Genomic DNA, 26,239 nt, shown 5'->3' with positions numbered 1-26,239 from the left:
GTAGCCCAAACCTGCAGCTGGATTCTGGATCTTCCATGCTCACTTGAGTGGGTTCTGAGGGGAGTAGTGCTGGTATTTTAATACTTGAACACCGATGTTTAATATGCAAACTAATGTAACAGCACAGGCAGGTATTCAGTGTAGTTATCCCTTTTTTGTTGATTTGAAAGGAAATATTTTACAGGAATTCACTTGACATCTGCTAAAAACTATTGTTGTAGTTCGTTTGTTTAAAAAGAAACCACCAAGCAAGAAGCTCCTCCTAAAAAAAGTTTTATACAATTAAAATACACATGCTTAGCATTTTACATTCAAGATCTCTTAAGTACAAAAGCCTGCTTGACTTTCCTATGTAACACTGCCATACCAAATACGATTTCGTCACTCTCGGTTTAAAAGACTGGAGCTTTTTACACAGGCTTTAAAAATTCCATATGGAAAGCAAGTCACATGTAGAATGCCTGATCTGCTGACTTATGTAAGAAAACCTCAACAAGTGCTTTAGTTGGAAAAATATATACAAACGTTTGAAAATCTGTTACTTAAACAGCAGATTAATGATAAATTTAGAATGTAAAATAGCAAGTGCAAGTAGATAAGCTTGTTTTTTTTAAATAGTACTATATAGAACTCCATTTCATACAAAAATAGACATCCATATTTTTTATTTCTGTGGCAAACTTACTTACGGTTCTGTGTTTTCATTTGTTTGGGGATGAATCCTGGTTGTATGCGCAACTGGAATAATTACAGCTTTTGGAAACTAAAACATCTGTCTTTAGCTAAACTAAACTCTTTAAATAGTTATAGAAATACATACCCTGAATATACAAATAAGCAAAAAAAAATAATTACATTTTCAATGATGCAGATTAATTTAGTGAGGCTGAAAAAAATCAAACGAAGTTACCAGTGATCTAAAGGACTTCTCTTCCACATCAGGTGTTCGCAGCCCTATAACTGTCTGCAGTTCCTTCTCTGCGTGTCGGTGTTGAGCGAGGAACGTGCTTTTCAGGCCTGCAGCAACTTGGCTGGTATTTGGCCCTGTCTGTCTGAAGCGATGGCTGGTTGGCTGGTTTGCATAGTGCTGAATTTGAGGCAGCCACCGGCACGCCACGGTCTGGACCATTAGTCTAAGTCCTCATCCTTTGGGGCAAGATGTACACGTTGCTGATGAGCCACAGTTAAGAAGAGCGCAGTTACACTCTTCTTTTAACATTGAGCAAGCGTTGAAATGCAGGCCGCTAGCACCTTTGAAAATACATACTGTGGTGAATTATTTTCTGAAGGAAGACATGGTTTCAAAACCAAATTACATTGTATTAAATTAACCTATATACATCAAATAAAATACAGCTAGAGTTAAAATCATTACTGCTCTAAACGCAGATAGCCCTTGTAAAAGTCTAGCCTGACCCAGGACTCTGTTTTCTTTTGATACATGTACATATGGCTCCACCTTAAAGGCGACCTTCAGTCACAACTCACAATTTCATGGGTTGGAACCCATGGCCATGGGTCAGCAAAACCAGCTCCTGAATCTGGAAATTTGGTATTGTTAAAACAAGTGACAACAAAGGCCTACCAGGAACGTTAGTGGGGCGAGAGTCAGGTGTTCTCTACTGCCCCATTTCACATGCTGAGCTGGTAATTCCAGTTCAAAGTTGATTTTATGAACAAAATAAATTGCATTTTAGCAAGAGATAGGATCTGAGCTTCAGGATGACTTGGAGCATACCCAGTTTGACTTGGGACATGAAAGTCCAACTCAACCTCTTTCAAGCTTGTTAGTGCATTCATTCTTCAGTGAGCTTCCATCAGTTTGAAAGGATGGGAATAGACAATGTTTCTAAAGAGCCTTTCCCATATTAGCTCCTGCAGGTCATATCCCACAAAATTTATGTCTGGTCTTTTGCATTTACTTTTAATACTTCAGATGAAAAGTAACAGCAACTTTCATAGGAGTGGCCTCTAAAGAATCAGCTTCCCTGCAGAAAGACATGAGATCGACTTCCCAGATTTGTGCATTCCCTTGGTATGAAGGGAAGTAGAGAGGAGTTGCTGCTTAAGGTTCCAGTGGTGCATGACTTCAGTAGTTGGCTTTTTTTCCCCTCTGCAGGCGTTAATAACCCACACAAGGTCCATCTGCGTGCTGGGTTTTCCTCACAAGATTTCAATATCCCATTTTTGTGAATGCTTGTCATCTATCGGCTGACTCATAATGATGTGATTCTTGTCATAATAATTTCCTCCTTTAAAAACAAAACAAAATCACGAAGGAAAAATTTTAAAAAGAAATGCTCAGAAAAGTCTATACACAATCTTTAAAAAGTGTGATTAAGTAGGAAAATTAATGGAAAAATAGAAATCCCACCAGGTAGGGGGCTGGTGTCTGCCCCTCTGCCTCTGCATGTCTGTCTCCTTCAAAAGGTCATTTGCCAGATCAGGCCCTGAGGAGGTCCATTAGTCAGGAAGCAGGGTACACCACGAGCGGAGTCCCCAGCTGTACCGCTGTGCACAGAAACAGCACCTCTAAAGAGCTTTTGCCTTTGGCAGATCCTGGGCTCCCGCTGTCTGCCTGGATTTTTCAGGCGCATATTGCTATAGTAGAAATACGCAGATTCACAGACCCACGTGAGATTATTTGGTGTAGCGCATCCATTTCAACCACAATCTTAGGAAGTCCTTAAAATAAAATTTCTCTCCTTTGAATACACGTAGCATAGAATGACAGTGCATTTTTTATCACTATACTACAAATAAAAATCCACTACAAGAAAGACATGTTCTAAAGATCTCTCAAGTGGTATCGCCACCCCAGCCTTCCGCACTATCTTTTGCAGTAACCTAGCACGGCTTTCTGATGCTGTAAGAGTTGCCCTCAGTATCACCAGTTGCATTTCATGGCTTTGTGGTAACTATTTATCAATTAGTAATGGTGGTTAAACTCCTTAGTTCTGGAAGCCAGGAATGCTCTACTAGTTGAGCATCACGGGGCTGAGAATCATTATGAGCAAGTGTGAGCTGCAGAGGTCGGATGTGTAAGGGCCAGCAGGACATTGAAAAGGCTGATGACTTCACCTGTGGGATGCGCAGTTACCCTGGTCTGGCTATCAATTAATTTACTTAGCCCTTTCATTTGAGAAGACAGCACCACAGAGCCCCCAGCCTCATAGCCAGCCACTGCAGTCACTGCCCCACTGCATTCCCCTAGGGATAAAACCCTAGCGCCAGCAGCAGGGCTTGAACGAATTTTGAGTGAGAAGGGACATCTTCCAGTGAGGTAGTTCTACCGTGATGGGTAATTAGCAGGACTAGGACTTGAGCAATGACAATTTTCACCACTGTGAAAACACTAGGAGTGAGCACTTCTCTCTTTTTGAGCCACACTTATTCTGTGGTTGCTTTTCCTTTACCATTTTGTCTTCTGTAACTTCCATTTCTTGCCATCGGTACTACTGAACTCCCTCAAGTAGAATAGTTGATCTGATCCAAATAAAGCTTTGGGATCAAAAGAGTAAGGTTCTCCCCTGCCCTGTTGTTTCTCATCCTACTGTCAAGCAACATAAACCTACCGGAAAAGACAGGATTCAGTATTTAACCTTAAATACGGAAAGAGCTAGAATACAGCAATTAGCCTCAATCAAAAAATGCACTTAGAACATGTGAGGGTTAGTTGTTTCTGCTTTGTTTTGTGTTGTGGTTTTTTTTTTTTTAAATACCTTTAATATCAAGCACCAGTTGGTCACTGAGGTATGAACTGATGGTTCCATCCTCATTGAGTCTCCACTTTTGCCTGTCCTTCCCATGTTCTGCCCAGAGCGCAACTTTGGCCCCAGGCACATCTCTGCCACCAATGACATCCAGGCAGGCGTTGTTAGCCTAAGGAACAAGAGGAAAAGTGAGATCCAGGCCACAGAGCCTCCGTTCTGTGTCCGCCTTGTTTCCATCCCAAGCACCAAGCATATTACAGTCATGGCGCTAGAGCCGGTAAGGCCTGGCAAGCAGGCTGGGAACAGATTATTCAGCAATTGACCAGCTGCTTGCTCAAAGGTGGTGGTCTTTGTTACTTCAGGTGTTTCTGATATTAAATACAAAAAGCTGTTTATATTTAATAACAGCCTGTCAACGGCAGCATTAATACAAAATCACTTACAGCCTTTCTTCACGTGTTACTTTTCAGAGAAATTCTTAACTCTTTAGAGGTAATAAACTTGTGACTTTAGACAAAACCAGGCTCCTACTTCGGGGAACATCAGTCCCATTAGGCAGATGTGAAAAGCAGCCCAACCTGCCAAAGCAGACAGATCAAATCTGTCCTTACGTAGTCGGAGGAGGTAGGTTATGAGTTTTGGTTTAAGACGCATGGGAGAGGCCAAAAGCCATCCTGGCGTTAATGCTAGCCAACAGGAAAAGCAAGAAGTGAAGGTCAAAGGCCAGCAGGTGACACAACCCACCCACTTCCAGCATCTGGAAACTCACCTTGGATTTGAAGAGTCCACGACAGTAGTGCCAGATCTGGGTATTCTTGCCATTGTAGGGGGACGCGCACACCGATGTTGCTCTTATATCTGCCAGGCTTCCAGCCACTGTCAAATATTTACCCTGGGCTCGGTTCTTGACTCGGAGGTACACTGCTGGCTGAAATAGTGTGAAGGAAGATGGGTGTAACACAAAGATTGAGGAAGTTGACATGAGAATGCCTCCCCTCCATCTTTCATCAGTTTTCTAAAGTACACGTTCCATTTCCAGTGTCAGATGGGGCTGTTCAATAGTATTTTTCTTGGAAACAAATACGCGTGTAAAGCAGCAGTAAGTGTTTTTCACGTGCAGACAGACAGCTGTAAACAGCAACGGCAGATAGTTTTTTAAAAAACCCCTGTATTTATGTCTATAGAACTAATTCCTGTGATATGCAAATATCTGTAGTTCAGCACATTTCACTCGCTCCATGGCCAGTAAATGGGCTGTACTCCACAGGCTTTTTATTCTCAGGACGCAAAACTTACCGAGTCACGTATCCAGCAACTTCAGCCCCCATTAACTGGAATATACGGCAGAGAGTTACACCATTGCTTTTGAACTTATGCGGAAAACAAGGTACTGGTTTGGCATCTCTGTTTACTCAGAAAATAAGGAGATTTTGTAGGGCTACTACAGGGGTCAAGCTTTTGCTCTGTTATTCACCGATTTTGGTGCAAATAAAGAGCAGTGAGTTATAAAGGGCAGCTCTGCTGGAACGCCAACTCAAGCAGTGGTTTTCTTCTGGGAGCTTTGAATCTCCTTTTTTCATATTAAAGCAAACCCTAAGGTACAGGCAATAAAGCCTGTGTCCCACCAAGCATCCATAAACTAATGTGCATTAATATAGTGAACAGCTGGAAGGGTTCATACCATGGAAGTCATTAAGCAAAATTTTTGGGTCTCATTTTGCATGAGTTTCACATGTTTCACTTTTTCTTGCACTACCTTTTACGCTGGCAGCCTTCTCTGTTTTTGTAATTTTTAATGGAGCCAGAAGGAACAAATACGAAGTGCAGGTTTGTCGAATTACTCCAGTCTCAAAAAAAAGAAACAAAAAGACCCTATACCCACAGAAACGTCAAGCACAGGTAGGCGACTGCACAAACACAAGGAAGCCCTCAGTTTGCAGGATTTAAAACAAAACAAAACCAAAACCATCACACAAACCCCAAATGCCAAAATCCCAGCAAAGTAGCTGAAGTAGGCCGTATGACACTGCTCACTGTTGAGGTGTAAAAAAGGATGCTACCAAATACAAAAGCTCTTCAGATTGCTGGCTGAAGAGAGAATTCTGGTTTTAAGATCAGCCCAGGTAATTTTCATTATTATTTGCAGAAACAGAGCCAAAAAGGGATCCTTTGGTAGTTGCCACTTCCAAAGAAGTCCATGGAGCTGTCAACATCTTAGACTATCAAATCATTGTGAGGAAAGCAAAAAAATAAATGCTTTATTTTTTGGGGGTGGACACATGGGGCCGAGGACAGATGACACCAATAACGCATAACTAATGCTAAAGATGGTTATTTTTGTTCCCTGCAACAGTTCTGCAGTTGAATCTAGTATTTAAAAACAAATCAGCATTTGTCAGTAGGGGAAACAAGTAATTCTGTGAGAAGCAGAGCTAACAAAACCTCATTTCCAGTGGGGTTACTGCTCACATTCCCTGCCACTCTCCCCTCTCCCTTTTCCTGTCTGCCCAGACGCTGCCCTGCCGCAGCTGCAACACGTGCTTTGACTCCTTTGGAGCTTACCGTGTGCCACTGAGTACACCTGATGTGGCTTGGAAAGGCAGAGAAGCAGAATTGTACCTGCTTTTCCTCGACCGAGGGGCATTTATCTCAGTCTTGCTTCTCTATTTACTTTTCACGGAGCTCCTAAGAACTCTGTGGTTTTGAGAGGAATCTTGGGAGTGAGATTGAAATTGGCATTACTCGGGGTGAGGCAGAGAGGGAAAACCTGGTGGGACTCTATAAACTTGGCTTCTTTTGGAAATCCAGGCTACAGCACAATAAAATTTGTTCTTGTTTCCATTTATGTTAATTATGAAACAAGCCAATGTAGAATTGGTTTTCTCATTATTATCGTTAGATGGCAAAAATTTAAAAATAGAACATCTACAGAACATGCTAATGAGCCATTCAGAAAAACCAAACTTGGCTCTGAGAAACTAGGAATTACTTCCCTTTAGGAGCCTAATATAGATCTCAGTAACTGCCACTGGAGGAATTTTCTGCTTCACTAATCTTCCAGTAGGTCCTTCTGGCTGTCATCATTTGGCCTGATTTAAGGAGTACAATGCACGCCATTATACTTAGTGGTACAGCTGATACTTGTGCACTAATCCCTGTCCGAAATAAAAAAGAAAAATGTCCTCATACACTGTTACTCTACCTGCTTCACAGGACGAAGGGAGCCAATTACTTTCCAGCCAGTGTGTTCGTTCCAGTTTGAAATCTCACTGGGCTCCAGCAGAATCTGCTTTCCTAAAAAATTACATCCCTCGTATGCAATCCACCTGGATACAGAAAACAGAACATGAAAAGACTACACATTAACCACAGCAGAACAAAACTACAAGACTACAGGCTTGTGCTCAGGACTGTGCTCCTGAAAGCCCCCAAACCTCTGCACAGTAGTGCTAATATCAAGCCTCTATTGCCACGCCGCAAAATGCCAGCCATTTCAGTGGTTTAACTGTTTTCTGTCTAAACTAAGACGTGTTTTCTGTTTGTCTGTCTGAAACTTGTAAATTCCACAACCCCCACAACTCTCTTCTCCCCGCCCCCTCCCATTTTCTCCCACAAATAGGAGAGCCTCTGCATGAACCCAGATGGGAATAATGCAGGTTTCAGTGAGCATGCATTAGGAAACTACAAAGCCACGCACCAGACTGCACTACTTGCAGCTTCGCCTGGTTGTACGTATTAATTACGAGAGGATATTGTCCAATGTTTTCTTTTGTTACAGTGAATGCTTTTTATAGTTATTCCACTTCTCTGAAAACACATACACAACATTTAATCCAAAACCTATACATTGCTGTGACAGACTTTCCTGTAGTGAATCCATGTGAGCCATGGCCATGGGTGAATCCTTTAACACCGAGTTAAAACGCTGGCACATACAGATCCCTTGTTATCTAGGCAACTGTGTTGCTGCTTACAAAGGCAGCCTCAGGATCACAGATCAGTTTTGTTTATATCAATAGGACATTGTTGTGCAGACACTGAAGCCCAAACGCTTGACTCATTAACCCATCTGAACACAAAGCAAATACTGGTTGCCCCACATTACCTGTTTTACAGGTCAGCTGCCAAGAACATGAGGGATGGCTGCACTCTAAATCAGCGAGAAAACAGCCACAAAGAGTGCTCACAGCACCTGTAATTTCCCCATCGCACCTAATTTGGAGAAACTGACAGCCAGCCTTGCTCAGGACTCCATGGAGGCTAAAGAGTGCCAACTGTGAACTACCTTGTAATGAGGCTGTATCACTGTTTCTTCAAATTAAGTCCCATACCTCCTGACTAACAGGTATGCAGAGCAGCCTGGCCACTGCTGTGTGTTCCTTACACTTCTGACACACTCCTGACTTTTCACTGAGAATTAACCGTTAATGTTTTTCTCGGAGCATCAAACGCTCTCATTTGAAATGCAGTTTCAAAGCAGACATTTATAGGAAACAGAGAGGTGAAAGACTGTTACAGTAATAACCCCGTGAAGCCAGGTTGGGCTTCTGGCACCCAGCGACACTTTCAGCTCTCAGGCAGACCAGCAGCCTCCGCTGTACCAACGTTCCCACACCTTGGAGTGCCCCAGCCCCCTTTGCCAAGCCACAGTCTGGGCTGGTGCCATTTCTGACTGAGGTGGTCAGTTGGCTCAGGAAGGATCCTTGTACCTAAGCCTGGCAGCAAGATACCATTGGTATGTTTACATAAATCTTTGTCATTTGTCTAAAGCTGACAGCAGGTTTTGGGGCAAGGAGCCAAAAAACCTCTGAATTGACCTTCCTGAAACTTTTGATCACAGATGAGTCAAACAAATCCTGTAGGACAACCCACAGACTTATCATCACCTGCCACTCTCAGCGTTTAGCCTACCATCTGCAGTGTGGGATGGGGACAGGCTGTGGAAGTCCGTTTCATAGGGAGCATCACAAGGAGCTCAGAGAAAGACCAGCCGTTCTGCCCCAACCCTTCCCAGAGACGGGGAACCAGCTAACCTGGCTGGGGTACTCGGAAATGAACAGGAAGACGGGGAAGGGGCTGGACTGTTGCATTCGCTCTCCCGTGCTTTTCTACTGTATGCTCCCAAAAGCATCACCCTTCCTTTACAGCCAACTGTAAAGGCTTTTTCATGGGCAAAGTGATCTGATTTCCAGTTTCACGCCCTGATGAGAGGGCAGAAAGCTCATAAAGAGATGTTCCCCAACAGGACACACTTTAGACTGTAACACCTCCACAGAGGTAGGAAGATTTACACACTCCCACCATAAATAAGTCAGATGTTCCTCCCAGAAAAGGCCTTTCCTTCTCCGAACTAGCACAGATCACGGGCAATGAACATACGCTGTTCTCAGCCTCAAACGGCAGCTGCTTGCCACTCTCACCCGGGGCTCCTCAAGACAACAGGAGCAGATGATCGCTCGCTCTGTATCTTTTCAGCAAAAAGTGGCACAGACGCTGGGGACTAGAATTTATAGTGAATAGGCAAAGCTCCGTGAGGAAGCTTACATTCGCTATGGGCCCACAGCTAAAGTCAGTCGCCACTGACTGCTCTTAAAGAAAGGGAGGTTCAATCCTTAACCAGCCTCTCAAGAAAACGCTTGTGTAACATTCCTGAAAGAAAACAGTCCACAGTACTCTGGAGCATTAGCTACGTTAGGCTTTGCCTTTGTACCAACCTCAAGGAATCAGAGGAGTGCCCAGCAGCTTTATCACAGACATGCATAGAAGGGTTTTAACTTGTAGGTGGTAACAGATTAGATGCGTTTGAAAAATTAATTGTAAACACAACAGAGATATACCTAAGCCGTGAACAGTCTACACTAACTCCTCATCCAATTAGTTCAAATCTTGTGTGGATTTGCGCCATCCCATAAGATCTCTCAAGAAAATTACAGCCTTGTCTAAGTGAAAAAGGTATGGAAAAAGTTAAAAATAAACACAGGAAATTGTGTGTCGCATTAGAAGAACAGCAGTTTCCAGTCAGTCTCACTTGCAGGATGAGACTCTGCAAGTTATTTGTTGCTGCTGTGGACGTGGAGGCTGAAAACCTGGCCCAGACAGAATACTTGGGAGCTTCTCCAAAAGGTGAAAGGGGAAGACACAGAAGAGGTTAGAAGGTCACTTCTGCAGAGGTAAAACGGTTTTCACAGAAGACCTTGGGTGTGTATTCACATTCACGGAGGAGGGTTAAACTAATAACAGAAGCAAATTACTGTTCCAGCTGTCAGATCCGCCCTGAGCTTCCCTCAGAAGTTGCTGCCTCTTTGGCAGCCAATCAGCACATCAAGCTTCACTGAACCACTGCAGTGGTTTCTGTTAAATCACTGCACTTTATAGCTGGTATTTTACAGCCAGTTATTAAAGGCAGTCCGAGTTTACTCTACCTGTCTTTGTAAGTCAGCAGTCAAGACTTATTTACTTTTGGTTCCTGGCTTGAACAACAGGCTCTATTGTTCATTACTGTATAGGAATAAAAGGATGATTCTTACAGGGGAAATACAACCTCTGCCCAGAACTTTTGTTCATTTTGGGTCCTGATTCAAAAAGTAGGTCTACCATTCAACCACGTTTTTGTACTTTATATTGTCTCAAAATAAAAGTTAGAATGTAAAACTCATCCTATGAAAAAAGCAGTTATTGGGAGAAAATGTGCTCAGTATTAGCTCCTATAATGCAGAACTGAGAGGAATATTTCTTCCATACTTACAATCCACTTCTCACCCATACAGACTGAGTGTAAAAATGAAGGTCCTCATTCAAAACAGAATTGACGGGTTCAGTGAAGTGCAACTCTCTGCCCTTGCAGCATTCCAGAGCAAACAGACTGATGGAGGGCTCAGCAAAAACCTGGGTGGGGGGAGGGGAGGAAAAAAAAGCAAAGTTTTACTAGCAATAGTCTAGCTTCAGTTGTTAGACATGATGCACACATTTACCCACTTCAGTTTAATTTCCACATGCTTTTACGTTAGATCATGCTCCGTCAGCAAATGTAACAGCAAGGGAAAAAAAAATATGTACATCCACCAAAGCAGCACACAGAGCAGAAACATACTGGATTTATCAGTGGCTTTGTCATCAGAGTATAGTGCCCCACTGACACAGTGAGTCGTTTCGAGATGCAGAAGGGCCTGTGTTTGCATTTGAAAAATCTCTTTTTGATCTGATTTGTATCATCAGGGCCTTAATTCCTTTTCATAAATCCAGTTTATTAATGGAACAAGTTACAGCAGTAGTTTTCAGATCCACAGCTTGCATCTAAAGTAGTGAGTCAAACCACAAGTCTGTTGTCCATAGACTTCAGTTAGCAGTGGTTCGCTGGAAAAGTCCTAGGGATGTACAAGTTGGAAAAGCTTAAAACCATCAGAACTAAAAAGTTCTCAATGTTTTCAACAGACATTCCTATTTTTTTTTCTGACAATGTTGAAGAAATAGTGTAATTAGTAACACCCTCAATCTCATGTAGCATTGAAATATTTTTCACTTAATGTCCTTTTCTACAGTTGAGAGATTGCCTATGAAAGCAAATAAAAAGATCAGTTTACATGAAAATGTGGTACAGCTGTGAGATCAGCAGAAAAGCATAAAGGAAACAGATTTCAGTACAGAAAGTCTGTGCCTTTGTACAAGGAACACTTGTACAGCTTTTCAGTATTTTTAACCTAAAACCATGAGGGAAGTATCGTAACCAAAATCATAAGCACTTGTAATTTATATCTTGATGCAGCTGGTAAAGGAAGGGGGAATAGGTCTGAATAACTGCTTCAATTAGCAGCCTCTCCAGGGAAGTTAACTTGTTCTTAGGAGATGCTACCCTGAGATAGCTGGCCCAGGCAAAAGGTAGGATTTCTTTTGCAGCAAAGACATGGCCTCAGGTGGAATGAATGAAACAAAATTTTTAATTAAAGTTGACACAGGTACTGAGTAATTAAGAGAACTTAACTTTCATGTTTGAAGAGGCACATGTATTGTAGTGAAGTGTCTCTGAAGAGCTCAGTGGTGATTCAGAACTTACAAATGTACCGGCACTGACTCAGCGCACTCGGTATGTAGCTGGTTGTTCAAATCCTGCCTCAGAGAAATTGCTTTCCTCTGCTGACCAGTGCAGGGACAATGTAAGTCACGCAACATGGCATGGACAGGGAATTTGCTGGGACATTTTGCCTGGGATCATCCACATGGAGAGATTTTTAAAGCCCACTCACTTCTCAAAAACTATAATGTTAAAAACCAGAAAAAAATTACAACCCATACTGTTTTTATTTTGGATTGGCAGCTCTTCCCACCCACCTTCTGCTGGATAAGATGGGTCAAATTGACAGCCTGCATTTAAAGGCTTAGTTTGAAAACTAGATCAGCAGACCTAGTGCAGGCAGCTGCTTCTCGGGTTGCTTTGCTCAGCAACGCTGTATCATCACACTCCAGTTTGCAAGAGCCTACTCCCTTGGCACTGGCTTTCACCTGAGCGGAGACCAGAAGCCATATCCAGAACAGGTCCAACAGGGAAAATTTTCACAAGTGCATCAGTAAGCATGGGAAACACCATTTGGCATCCTTGTTGCTAGACATTGTTACCAAAGCCTAGAATTTATCCTCCTGTTGCAATATTCACTATGTTAAGAGACACAGATGCTGTACTAGATGGACAAGTCACCTGATCCAGCATATCCATTTATACACCAAGAATCAGAACAGCAAATTGGTGGAGTCAATTAAAATTACTCTAGCTCTCATGTGGTTGAGACTGTTTGACCTTAATGGGCCTGAGAAAGCCCCGGATGATTGCCCAGAGCCCCAGCCTGTCAGCACACAGCAGACGTTTCATCTACGACACACAAACACAATCAATCACAAGGACCGATATCACCTCTCCAGTGAGACCTCAGCAGGACCCCACTGATCTTGGCACAGATGTAAAGCACAGAAAAATAAAACATGCTGCTGCCTCAAGCACTGAAGCTCTCATATTTCCATAACCATATATAGAGCAATGAGCTGATTACTCACTTTACATATACCATTTTAAACCAACAGCTGGCAGCAGTGACTTGGCCTGGCTTTTTTCTCTGATTTTGTTTTAATAGCTCCATGGAAACTACCAAAAGTAAAAAACAAGGTTTTGAGGCTGTGCTGTTACACTTAGTACAGAGGCATCTTGCTCCCACCCTTCCTCGCACTTTCACTCATTTTCAGGCTGAAGAGTCATCACTGATAGAGAAGTGTGAGACTGACAGGGTCAGCTTTCTTCACCAAGGCCCAATCCTGACAGGCCAGGGAGGAACGGGGCTCTCTGAGAGCCAGAGGAAGTGCAACCCGGCAGAGATTACAAGAGGGGACAACCTCAAATCGTGGGGTTGCTTTAGGTGGACCCCAGCCCTGATTTGAAAAGGTAAGCTGAAGACATCTTCATTTACCCACGATTGGCAAGTCATTGCCATATCTAGGTCAGGATTACCTTAGCTTCCTTTCAGAGTTATTTCAAGGAAAATACCTGAAATGCCATCCTTAGGGGAAAGTTTGCCAATTGCAAGAATGACAAAGCACTAAAGAATTACTCGGCCTGATCTTTGTGCGCTAAGGAACTAATTGCCTTGCTTAAACCAGCACCGATAAAAGTTTCAAGAGGTTTTGCTTGTCCTGTTTTTTAATGCCAGTGTCCAGGGAGAAACGTGAAGAGACTGAATACATTCAAGAGCCTGGTGATTAAGGAAGGCTATATTTACATAACATTTCAAGATATAAGCAGCCTTGTGAACTGTTAAATATAGTGATACTCTTTACTTAACAGGTGTGGTAGTCTATGCCTAATGCAGCACCTGATGCCATGAAAATGACATCAGCCTTTTTCCCTCCCCTCGGTGTGATTTCAGAGGCTGAAAGGTAAACCATAGAAATCAACATACTAAAAACCTTTTGCACAGTTCAACTTGGCTCAGACGTTCCCCTCAAACACCTTCAACCTTTTTTTAAGGGCAAGAAGCTGTGCACAACAAATCTTTCACAATTCAGAACAGAATTTTATACTTCACCAATTCAGAAAAAAATGCAGTGCTAGCCTGATGTGTTTGATATTAAACAAAGACCAGTGCAAGATGTGCTTCCTTTCAAACGCCTTTTGTTTGCAGTGCAAGGCTTAGGTGCTTGACCCACTGAAAAGCAATAGCTTGCAGACACAAAGCAGCTAACCAAAAGGTGCTACAACTGAAAACCAAATATACAAGTGAACTTGCACACATGCTTGTAACAAAAACAAGTATAATTTTAGCTGTAACACACAGATAATTTTTCATTATGAATTTTGTTAAAATTGTACTAATAAAGCCCTTTTGAGAAGGGCTCACCCCAAAACACCCTTCCTCACACCTTTTTTTGCAAACTTAGATTTTGCAAACTTTGATGGGAAAGCTTAATAAAGCCAAAGAAAGAAATCCACCGGGCCAGATTAAAGTATGACTGTAACCCACTCATGGCAAGGGTTGGTACACTTCCCCACTTTGTGTCCCTGCTGACCTGTTGCTATGCAAACAGCATTTGCCAGAGCCTTAACTGGAGGAGCCTCCACAGCTGTATTACAACATCCTTGGAAAGATCTTTACTCTTCAGTCTTGGCTAACTCATCATTTACAACTTTCTGTCTTTACTATAGCTGCGCTTGCCTGGCTACTCCCTTCAGTGTGGGAAGGATGCCTAGCTGAGGGAGAGGAACACAGTGCTGGACAACATTAACACCCACGGTCCAGTCCCAGCTACACAAAATGACTCATTGCCCAGCTCTGGGAAACACCGATTCATTTTTGTGCCTGATTTCATTATTTGCCTCACAGGAATTCTGGGGAGATCGGGTAACACCTGTATTTAACATAGAAAAGATAACCAATATAGAAATACAGGAACTATCATGATTGATCAGAGGAAGAGTAAGGACTGCCTCAAAAGAAAAGAAAAAAAAAAAAGGTGAAAAAGTGTTGCCCAACCTACAACCCAGATCTCATTTTTGTTTTCAGAAATTATGAGACTGGTTTAACTTTAGCGCTGAAGTTAACATTTTAGAAGGAAAACCAACTGCTCACTGCAACAATCCTGAATACTCTTGTCCATGTAAGTCACACCAAATACTACAGGAGTTTGACAAAACAACGTGCCTAAGAAAAAGCAGCACTGGAGCTGAACTCCCCTTTGTAAGAACATCTTGTAAGGGTTTCTATCCCTGAAGATTAACCTCTTCAAGCAACAAACATTGGGCAAAAGTCCCAATAAGCAACCATGGCACTATAAATGGCCCAGCTGACTTCACCTGCTCTCTTGCCACCAGGCGAGCAGCCCATGCTTCCCTTTTCATGAATTCATGGCACTGCAAAAGGCAAGTCCTTGCTGATGCAGGCATGGAAACCTGCACCTCTGTAGCAAATGCAACAGCCCTTAACCTGTGCTATACTCTTACCTGCCTGCAGACTGGCTATTACCAACAATACCAACAAACTCCCATCAATGAGCATTTCTTAAAGAGGGGTTTGGGATTTTAAGATCAAAGGAGGCAATGAGAGGCAAGTTAACATTAGTTCCAGTGTTCCTACCGCTACTAAATAGCTGCATACCCTTCTAATGTTAAATGGGCTTCCAAAGTGTGTAACTGCCTGTTCGCTTAAAGAAATACATTCCTGTGAGCATATTTTCCCCACCTATAACATGAAAAAGTCTCATTGGTCTTTCAGAAGCATTCCCCATCTCGGAAGGGAAGAGGCCATGTAACACATGGCTATTCAATATGCAATCTAGATTAATACATGGGTATTGCAATACTATTTTTCTTCCCAGAATACCGAAAACAAAGGACGTCATCTCATTATCAAGGTGCTTTGTTCCTTCTTTGTATCCTTTCATGAAACCATAGCTTTTTCTAAACGCTTCCAGAAGGACAAAATAGTCCAGTCTGAATTTGAGCAAAAGGGAACAGCAGGGGAAAAAATACAGGTCTCCTAAAGATTTAGCTTGAGTATTATATGCCTCGGAGAATAAGCCAAGATGGGAAAGAGATTCCTGGAAAAAAGGCAGCACCTTCCCCACTCTCCTTATGAACATACCTAACTTTTGATTTGCGACTTTCCAAACAGTAGAGGAAACTGGTTACAAAGATCTGGTTAATTCCTCTATGACAGCAATGTATATTAAATGGGGAAATAACCAAAGTGGAACCATGTTAATTCGAATTTCTAGAGAAATGGGGGAGTGTGTGCAGAGGGGGTGGAAATAGCATGCCATACTTACATGATGACAAGTTCACTTTTCAGCAAAGAACCCATAAAACATGCTTCCAAGAGTTAAAGGTTAGAACAAAAGCTAGCCAATGTAAAATACTGTCATCACAGTGAAGAAATCAGACCACTGCTAGTCTAAGCCTGTTTTCTTATCCAAATTAATTTTTTGTTGCTCTGAAAGTTTTGAGGTTTTTTTCTATTTAAATTGGGCCAACGCAGTTGTTTAGAATGAGATTTTTTTATTTTGTTATGTAATTAAGCTCTTAAACAAGCAAACTGTATTTCTGGCAATTTTCAAACTAAAACCTCAAAAGTTTACTTTCCTAAAAAAAAATTCCTTATTTTTTTCTTTAAAAACATTTGCTACATTCGCTTGCATCAAAGCTGAATTTTCCAGAGAACAAACTATTCCCTCAAAGCCTTTCATTATCTTCAACTGGTTGATCTATTAAAAAACCAAAAAAAACCAAAATCACAAAAAACCCAAACAGTCGAGGCTTTGCAGAAGTTCTTAGCCATTTCATATAGATTAAAGCGTTACTACTGTTACCTCTCTCAGTCACAAAAATCCCACTGCCACCTTGCAGTGTTGTTCCACCAGGTCACAAAAGCACACCCATGCCGTGAAAGAGTACTACAAGTACCTAACTTCAGTCCTCAAATTCTCCTTCCAAAATGGAGAGCCAGAAATCTTGTGGCAGCTAATAACACCCAAAGAGCCCCTCAAAACTGTTACAGATTTTAAGTGAAAACTCAAAGTTACACTGAAGGTACTGCTCCATGCAATAGCAAAAACACTGCTAGATGCTTCTTTCAGTTACCAAACAGATAGGAGCAGAAAGGGCAACTTGATTCAGGGTCAGACGCAGAAATCCATGTGGATGCCCAGCCAAGCTGCACACCCTACAGGTCACCGGCCTGTGCTGACTGCTGTGTTTCACAGCTACTTTGGAGTTAGCCCCACACAAAGAAATCTATATTCTTACACACATCCTACAGATAAAGGCCCAGAGTTGGGACTTCACTCAGCTGTACAGTATCAAGGTAACATATAGTTAATAATCATTACAATCTTGCATACACCGAATCTTGAATACCCAGATCCCGTGTCCCCGTTTCCTCCAGCAGATTTGTTCTCCTACCTCAAAGGACTGGCTGAAACAATCTACTTCTAAAATACACAGCTGGACCACACCTACACAAGTCAATGAACTTGGACTGTTTTCAAAGGCTGATAATGAGCTAGTTCTTTGTACTACTAAAAGCATTTTTTTTTTCCCCTCTGCCAGTGCCACACACGGGCCTCTACTTCTAGTCAACATCTGTGATGCAGAAACCTCACACAGTGAAGCAATACATGGCTCCCCCGGCGTGAGAGTCCTTCCAACAGTTACACTTGCAGAAAATACATCTCACTTACAGGAGAACTGGAAACAATGCACGTTTGGGGCTTGGTGTCGGGGTTAAACATTCTCCCTCTTACATGTGAGCTATCAAGATACCTTAGGTCTGAAATTGGGCTGGTATTTAAAGCTGAACAATGGAAGGGGTTCCCAATGTCACAACTGAATTGAGTAAAGCTCTACAACAATTCCACTTGGGAATACGCTTGCTGGTCTCTTGAATGAGCTAACAGAAATATCTTGTAATAAAAAGGGCTCTGTTCCAACAACAGAGCATTGCGGACAATGCACAGAATTAACTACGGCTGTTTTCTGACCACTGACCAAACTTACTGCTGCGTGCTTAACATCACATCTGTACTACACAATGCCTCTGAGCACTGTCCTGTGCAACTAGCGTACACAATGTGTTAGGGGCTGATGAGGGCATTTCTATTTGTAAAACAGGTGTGGTTCAATAGCATTTTATGCTGTTTATTGCCTCGATTTTGTGAAATACAAGGGCTCCTATTTGCAAGGGAGGAACTGAACTAAGAGGTGCAAGCCACTTACAAAGTACAGGAAGACGTGCGTAAGCTTCCCACACACAGCCTGCTAAACACACTTCTCCCAGGGCTTGGCCCTCAGTAATCAAGGGCTGCCAGTATCTTCCTACTATGCCAAACTGCATAGTTACTTCCCTATGAGAGTACAGCTGGGGGGATTTGGATGAGACCTACCATTTCATGTCAAAACTCCACTCTGATTTAGCAGAGCAAAGTCCAAAAGCCTAACGCAAAAAGAGATCTTTAAACTGAAAACCAGGCGGGAAGCTACAGCTCCACTCAAGTCACTGCATCTATGTAACATGGTGAAGAGGCCAGCTCAAACGCAAGTTGTACATCCTTCCCAGCATGCCCATGGCTTTGGGCGTTTGGGTTTTTTTGTTGTTTGTTTTTAAATATCTGTTCAGAAATAGCAAAAATAGCAAAAAGGACTTTAATACTTGACAAGTGAATTGAGTAATCTTTAAAGTCTGGTTTCCCAAGAGTTACATTGAAGGGCACACACCACATAGACTGAGTTTGTGTTCTGTGATCAGGGAAGGAGGAAGAGTTTTGGAGAAGTTGGTCAGTGCTAGAGAGGAGTGGGCAGAGCAGCCACTTGCTTCTCTTTTACTGACAGCGTTACAGCCAGCTAATCTTTTATATTCTCACCCTGGAGCATACTGAGATTCAGAACAAAGGCCCAGACAGGACAGCGAGACTCTAGAGGCATATGTCCTCTGTGCAGGATTACAAGAGGATCCAAAAAGCTGTATCTACCTTGTATGGGATATTAGAACGCATTCCTGTCCAATCTCCTGACCATCGAGGACCTCGTTATCTCACCTTACTGCTACAATAGGCCACCTGACTGCCAGTTGTGTGCTTGGGTAGTACAACCAACATGACCTGAAAGTCACACGAAGACTATACGCATGTGCAATAAGTGCTTGTCCTGCATCTCAGAAGTCACCAAGAGAGAGGATGGCCACATGAGCTTTGGACTGGACTATCTCACGTGTCATACACACAGGCCACATGCATGGTATATTATACCACTTTATTGACCCATGATTTGAGATGCCATTAGGAGGTGAAAGTCGTTTTTATATTTCTGTAAAACAGTTCATAAATTAAACAGATAATGGCAGGTATATGCTACCTTGTAAGTTCAGTTTTCATGTCTTCTGTGTGTACTTTGCTTTAAGACTGAACCTTGGCTGTAAGCCTAATAAAAGAAGTCTTACGCTTGACAAAATCAATGTCTCACTGTGTACTACGCTTGCTGAGCTGTACTGTAAAGACCAGTCAGAAAAATGCCAATCAATGCAACTTGTACAGAAGAGAGCAACTTTGAGCCCAGAACACCCAAGAGCATGTGCCTACAAGTGACCACATGCATGCATGCAGCCAGGCTTGCTCCTAACCCAAAAAATCCCATAAGCCAAGAAAACAAACTTCACTGTTTTCCCCGAGTGGGAGTTTGTTTAGTGCAAGCACTTGCTTCAGACATCTGACTAGGAAAAGAGTTCCAAAACGTTATTTTTTTTAATAAACTCCTTACATATTGAATAGGCTTGAGGGATTTGATTGTAGCAGTCGGGCAGCCACAGGAACTGAGGTCAACGTAGAGGCCTTCTTCCAGCACACAGTGGTTGTCAGTGATTTCCCCTTGGTAATACAGGAGCCAACTGCAAGAATAACATAACAAAAAAGATTAGCTGCTCTAGCTGCTTATTAACAGTAAGGTTTTTCTCAAGATTTAATATTTGCTAAGGAAGTAAGGAATAAAAAAATCTGTTTGTTCTTGTTAAGCTTAAAAGTAAGGTGACTTGAAAGACTACACCACAAAGCAACCAAAGCAGCAAAAATCAAATCTTGTGGTACAGAAGTCTCAGTTCCAGAGTCAAATGACACAAGTGGAATGCAGACACTTCTACTGTACCAATTTCTCAAAATCTGGAATAAATTCTAACTGGAGTTAAAAAAAGAATCACAGTAACTGTGCAAATTTCCCACAGGGAAAGCAAAATGCACAGTACCCAAACCAATGACAGGACAAGTTACTGAGATGCATTGCAAAACAAAGGGTCTAAGATATGATGGAATATGATGGGCATGTGTTATGCAATTTCATCTGTGTGAAATTTAGTAGCGTTTAAAAAAATTTTCATATTACTTAAAATGGTGGCATGTAAAACAACAGACTTACCATCCCCGAAGAACCTTAAAAGAACATGGTATGAATGATGTAAAATCAGAAACTTCTGCTGTGAAATCTATACATGCTCCTTGGAAATGTGTATTACTGAAAGCTTTGAGCTACAAGAACAAAACAAAACACAACCAATGACTAGGAGGAAAATGAACGCATTATCATTAATGTAAACAGAGATAGCTGTGCTCTTAGAGAAGTACCCATTCAATTCACAAAGATACAATAAAAAGAATGAATTCTCATTTAAGGAATCTTTTACATTTCTACAACTGCTATATTTTTAGAAAGATCAAGTGTTTTATTGTCTCTGGGTCTCGTACAGGATGCTTCCCAGTGATGCTAAGACAGTGGTATCAAGCATAAGTTTAACTGCAGCAGCAGAGGGCACAGAGAAAAAGAGATGGCTAGGACTGAGGATGTTATCTTCCACCCAAAGTACTCTTGAACTGCAGCCAACTCTTGCTACAGCTCAGCAATCCAGCGTTCAAAACAGGACGGGGAAGCGTTGGTCAAAAAATACTGTTGACAAAGTGCCTGGGAATCCTCTGTGACCACAGTGATTGCAGGTAGTTTCTCATCTAAGAACTAGCAGGAAAATATCTGAGGAAACTGTGTACAGCCAGGTGGATGGCATCATGAACTTCTGAAGTTCAGCTAAGCTTTTTTTACATGTCGTGGTGAAGAACTTTGAGCCACCACATTGAACCACACCCTACCAGTAAGATGTGATCAATTCGCCCTGAAAAAACAATAAGGTTGAAAATGTTGTAGTAAAAGAAAAAAAATAAGAAAGTAAGGGAAAAAATAGTATGATATAGCCTATGATCTATAGCAAAGTCGCCCAGAATTCTGTACCCTTGGGCTGCCACTGTGTAACTGAGGTAAATTTCACTTTAAGGCCTGAAAGAAAGACTGGAAAAGAATGAAAAGTTTAACTGTATCAAGAGAACAGCTCATATTCTGTAATGGAAGAAAAACATGATGGCTGTTGCAAGAGCTACCTCCCCCTTCATGCCCCCAAATTGGCCTAGCTTCCTGCCAAAGAAAAGAAATCAAATGCTTTTGCCAGTACAGAACAAGAAGGCCAAACACAAGTATCAGCAAATGATTTTATGGAAAACTCAGACTATGTTTTTAAAAGAAATTAATATGTTTCCTGTTAGAAAGAACAAGGAAGGCTTAACCTAGCCTTGCACACTGTAACTGCAAATTGAAGAACACAAATCAGCTACAATGTAATAATAAAGTATAACTGATTTTTCTGTAAATATAATTGCACTGCTATTTCACAAAGCATCTATTTAAGTTACAATTACATAGTGTTTTCTACCCACTTATCTCAAAGTTCTTTACAAAGGAACATATATATACACTCTTTCCCTCATAGGCCAGCTGCTACTCAAGGCTTTCAGAAAAGATCTGTAACTCATTTTCATACAGAATTTATCTAATAATGAATTAAGGTTTTAATTTGACAAAAGCTGGGGTGAAATACTGAGTCCTCAGTGAAAACATTGCATATCTGCAATTAGTCTCACACTGCAGCTATCTCTACTTTGTCAGGGCTTGACGTTACTATATGAGGTTTCACTTCCTAATAAGTGAACAAACAGCATGTTAAAATACAAGTTATCACAGCAATCATCTCTGCTTCCTAAATCATCTGTACAAGTCAGCTGCTATTGAAAGAGACTTTGTTCTTGCTGGACAAAACCAAGTTTTATTTTTTTAATGAATAAAGTGAATGGCTTTTTAGAGTTGGTGATTTCAGGCATTCTTACATTATATGTACTTTGTTTATTAGGGAACCTGGCAGGAGGAAAAGGTCAGAGGAGTTACTGAGAGATTTAAGAAAATTTAGTTGCTTTTCAATTTCCGATGAGCAACTAAAAACAGAAATGAAAAAAAAACAATCTTGCAGACAGTGAAAATAGTTCCCTTAGCTCAGACATATGTTTATTAAAGGTGGGAGAATGTATAATAATTCAAAATAACTGGTGTATGGCTTATACAAGGGCCAAACATTAAGCTGCTTAAGGATTTTCCAGCTCATACGCACCATGCTTTGAAGTTCCAGACTAAGAGACTGTTCCAACTAAGAGATTGTTCCATACATGGAAACTTTTATTTTACTCTGAATGGGAAATTCTTCATAGCTACTCAAAAGACCGTCGTTTACTTATCCTAAGCGATTAAATGTTTTCCCATAAAAATTTACTCAAAATATTTCCCCCCCCTAAAAGAGCTGTAGCAATATGAACGAAGTTCTTCCTTCCGTAGCTTTACGGCAGAATCCTATGAAAACCAGGACTGTGATAAATCAGGACAGTATTTTTCAAAAACAGTGTTAAGGCTGCTATTGGAGAACAAAAAAAGGCAAAATGCAGTCTAGTAGATGTCCGTATTTATATACGTGTGTGCATATATACACAGACAGGTGGGTTTTTTTTCCATGTGTTACTGGAAATAAAAAGATTGTAAAGCACAATTTATTGAAATTTCAAAGGTTTGAATTGATCTTAAAGGTCTGCAAAACTGGATTAAAGCACTCAAAAAATATTTTTGGGGAGATCCTGAAAATACAGAAGAGTTGAAGATGGAAAGAAAATGATCTTAGCTGTTTGGATCCCACCAGTTTCCTCAGAGTTGATTATTTTATCCGGTATCATTTACCAAGGCCTTACTGTGAACGTACTCACAAGGCTTTGGATTTGGCCGCAAACTGCCATGTGAATAGGTCTGGCAGGAAATCAGTGTTTAAGACTAAAATAATACACCAATTATGTCTTCAGACAGGAAACATTTCCTGTAGTCCTGGGTTAATCATAAAATTGTAGAACTAAAATACTTGGAGAAAAAGAAGGGTGTGGTCAACCTGCTAAGTAACACAATGTGTTTATTTCCCACGCACTTATGGCTACTATACCTATCCAAGCAAGAAAGTGCACAATTGTGTCCAGATGACAAAATACTTAAGTTTTCTGAAACAGAACCATTGAGCTCTAAAGTCTCTTCTGTCTGAAAAAATGTCACGTTTCTTGAAATAAAGTTTTCCAAATTTGCTTAATTAAAAGCATGTCAGAGAGAGCGCAATCTAACCACTTACAGCATCACCCATGCTAGCAGCACACTCCAGGACAGAAAAAGAGAAATCAAACAACTAACGCAGGAATGGAGGAGAGCCCTGTTGGGACAGAATGTTGCAGCAGGAGACACAGACCGTGCTTGGTGAGGAGCACAAACACTTAGAGCAGGTTTTTGTTTTAGAAAGATATCACAAAGGTACAGTAATCGAACATAACCTTGTAAGGTAAGAACCAAAAGTGTAAAGAGCCCAAACTAACATGTTCTTGAGACCAGAAGTGAATTATAGGGACCGCTTTCTCTTTTAAAGTTGTCACCAAGTTAGACACAACTTTCAAGGAAATTGTCAGCATGTATCGTAGAAGAGATTTATCATAGATTTATTATAATCAGGATGTGTTCGGTTAAGCTCATGTGTTACTATGAGGAAAAGAGAAGCACAGAGCAAGTGGTGCCTACTCCTTAAGGAGTGGCTATACGTGCTTGGGAGACTATGAAAAGCAGACTGCAAAGACTAAAGCCTAGACTAAAAGCCCAACTTCCTCTGTTGATGCATGTGTAGGCTTGAAGAGTGTAGTTCAATCTTCTGCAGTCTACATTTTATTCTTCACCTCATACGTGAACAAGACAGTGACAAACCAGATAAAATGCAAAATAATGGAAAGAAAAATATGCCACAAAGAGAAGGCTGAATGCACATGACAGCGAGTTTCCAGAAACGGGAGAGAAGGAAGAGGAAAATAAACAGCTATAGATACTCAAAGTCACTCAAAACCTAATGAACTGATTGCATTTTTGAGGACAGAATACTCAAGGGTATGACCTGGAATAAAGCTAGGAGAAGCATTAGCAAACTTAACCTTTATACATCTACCCGTTTCCTCCATCAATGATCTGCTGTATGGAGATGATAATACTGAGGTATCATCTGAAGTAACAAAACATGACATTCAAGATTACCTGTATTTAATTATTAAATATAGTTTAGAACTAGAGACTATTATATAATGTCAACATACCAAATGTGGAGGCTCATTCGTTCCAAGCGGTTCCTGCAATAATAAATATATATACATGCATATAAAGAAATAAAATTAATTACAATTCATTTCCTAGAGGACAAGTTCCTGAAGTTTGTTAATTATGAACTCAAGAGCAGAGAAAAATACACTTCCCAGGCTCTTGGCCTCTACGCTCACAACTACCTGCCTGACTGTTCAGTGCCTTTCCACACAGAGAACTTGCACAAGCATTAATTAGTTCATGTAACATGGATTAGAGTCTATGTGTTATTTTTGACTCTATTTCTTGAAAAAAGAATTAAAAACAACACAAGGCTCTGATGCCTCTTTCAACACATGCTCTTCACGATAAGGTTAAATGTTCCTTTCCTATTTTCAGTGCAGTAGTATCATTTATTATATACTTATTACTGAGGACTGTCTTTGTTTTGCATTAGGGTTTTGACATTTCGGCACTAATCTGTTTGGCCAAGTTGCACTACCTTGGATTTAATAACAGATTAAAAATATTTCCTGTCTTCATTCAGTATACATATTATAAATATTTAGCATAAATGTAACAAAAGAAAATAATACCTCAATTATACAAAAACAATATAGGCCAGATAAATTCTCAAGTATTTTTATATCCATTATTAATTAGGCATTATAAATGTATAAGTTTTAATGGAAATTAATCTTTCCACGCAAGGTTATTCTTTCCATTAATGCAGTGTGCTAAAGGGAAGTTCTTCTTATGAGGTTTCCCTGACAATCTTCTGAACTGACTGAAAGATCCAGAGTATCTATTTCAGTCTCCATCCTGAACAGACTCATTATGTCATTCACAGGGGTCTTTAAATTGTTTCCAAGTAAATAGACACAGCCTGCATTATAACATTATTGTACGCTCTCAACTCCAAAGCTCACATTCCTTTTTAAGTTTTCTCCTTAACAAGTTCTGGTAACTCACCAACTTAATAGGTCGAATTGACATGATGATTTTACTAGATCCTCCCCAGTCAAAGAAACACTTATATTTTCCTTTCTCCAATACATATTGTTCTCCGCAGAAATATTTCTGCTGATATGCGACCCACCTGGAGAATGACACAAAAATTAAACTGAAAACATCACATTTTTCTGTGTAGTTTGATGAAAATATGAATGAGAACCATTTTCACTAGAGTTTTGATAAGTCCATCTGACAGATAGTGTAACATTGAACCTAATGAGAGGCACATGCATGATTTGTCACATACTTGATTTTCTGCTTTTACTTTGCAAACACTGCTTTGATAAACATACAACTTTGGGTCTCTGCCTTTCTGTCAAATATACATTCAGCATGAGATGATGCCTTGCTTTGAAGCTCAGAGAAAAGACACACAATTGGAAAGTTTTTGAATCTCTCTCAGTGGAATCTTGACCTGTTCAGCATACCCCCATCATACAGGTCTTTCTTCCAACTTTTCCAGTTGGATTTAAGAAAAAAGGTGTAAGAAGAAAGAGAAGTAAATAAGGAAGCCTTGATAAGATAAAGAAAAACTTGCAATGATTCGCCATTCAAGCTTCTCTCACCCTGCTTTCCCTGTTGCAATTTAAGAAGAAAGAAACCCCTAACTCCATGAGACCAAGGGTGCCTCTAGCCCTGTACATGCTATTTGGCAGTGGCAGAAGTAGATGGAAGCTAGTTAGAGAGACATCACTAACTTAGCCACTTCCGGTGGTGTGTTCCTTAGTCGCCCAGCATCCGGGACTGTTATATTAGGGATATTAGAAGGCGTCTCCTTTCCTAGCCCTTTTAGCACCCATTTATGAATCTGTTTGTCACTAATTTGTCTAAAGCTTTTTTAAACCTCCTAGTGCTATCTGCGACCACAGCCTCCTTCAGCCGAGAGTTCCAGAAATTCACTGCCTCCGGTGTAAGAAAGGCTTTTTGCTCCCCACCTCTAAACCTGTTTTAAAGCAATCTTCAGCTAGTTCTGTAAAGCATCCCCCAATTG

The 26,239-nt window shown here is 41.0% G+C and overlaps 1 protein-coding gene across 1 annotated transcript in view; it reads right to left on the bottom strand.

The window, feature by feature from the left end:
• Nucleotides 1-257: 257 nt before the first annotated feature.
• The window catches only part of CRYBG3 (crystallin beta-gamma domain containing 3), a 95,414-nt gene continuing 69,432 nt past the window's right edge, over nt 258-26,239 (bottom strand). The window contains exons 14-22 of the mRNA XM_074597959.1: nt 25,207-25,333; nt 24,252-24,284; nt 20,143-20,252; nt 19,495-19,621; nt 10,459-10,598; nt 6,916-7,039; nt 4,483-4,641; nt 3,723-3,882; nt 258-2,252 (exon numbers count right to left, since the gene is read on the bottom strand). Of these exons, the coding sequence (XP_074454060.1) occupies nt 2,164-2,252; nt 3,723-3,882; nt 4,483-4,641; nt 6,916-7,039; nt 10,459-10,598; nt 19,495-19,621; nt 20,143-20,252; nt 24,252-24,284; nt 25,207-25,333 (1,069 nt within the window). The 3' untranslated portion in view covers nt 258-2,163. The remainder of the gene's footprint in view (nt 2,253-3,722; nt 3,883-4,482; nt 4,642-6,915; nt 7,040-10,458; nt 10,599-19,494; nt 19,622-20,142; nt 20,253-24,251; nt 24,285-25,206; nt 25,334-26,239) is intronic.

Source organism: Larus michahellis, chromosome 1 (assembly GCF_964199755.1).
Source record: "Larus michahellis chromosome 1, bLarMic1.1, whole genome shotgun sequence".
Taxonomy (NCBI): domain Eukaryota; kingdom Metazoa; phylum Chordata; class Aves; order Charadriiformes; family Laridae; genus Larus; species Larus michahellis.
The sequence above is the reverse complement of the archived record's forward strand: the minus strand, read 5'-3'. Positions and strand labels throughout refer to the sequence as shown.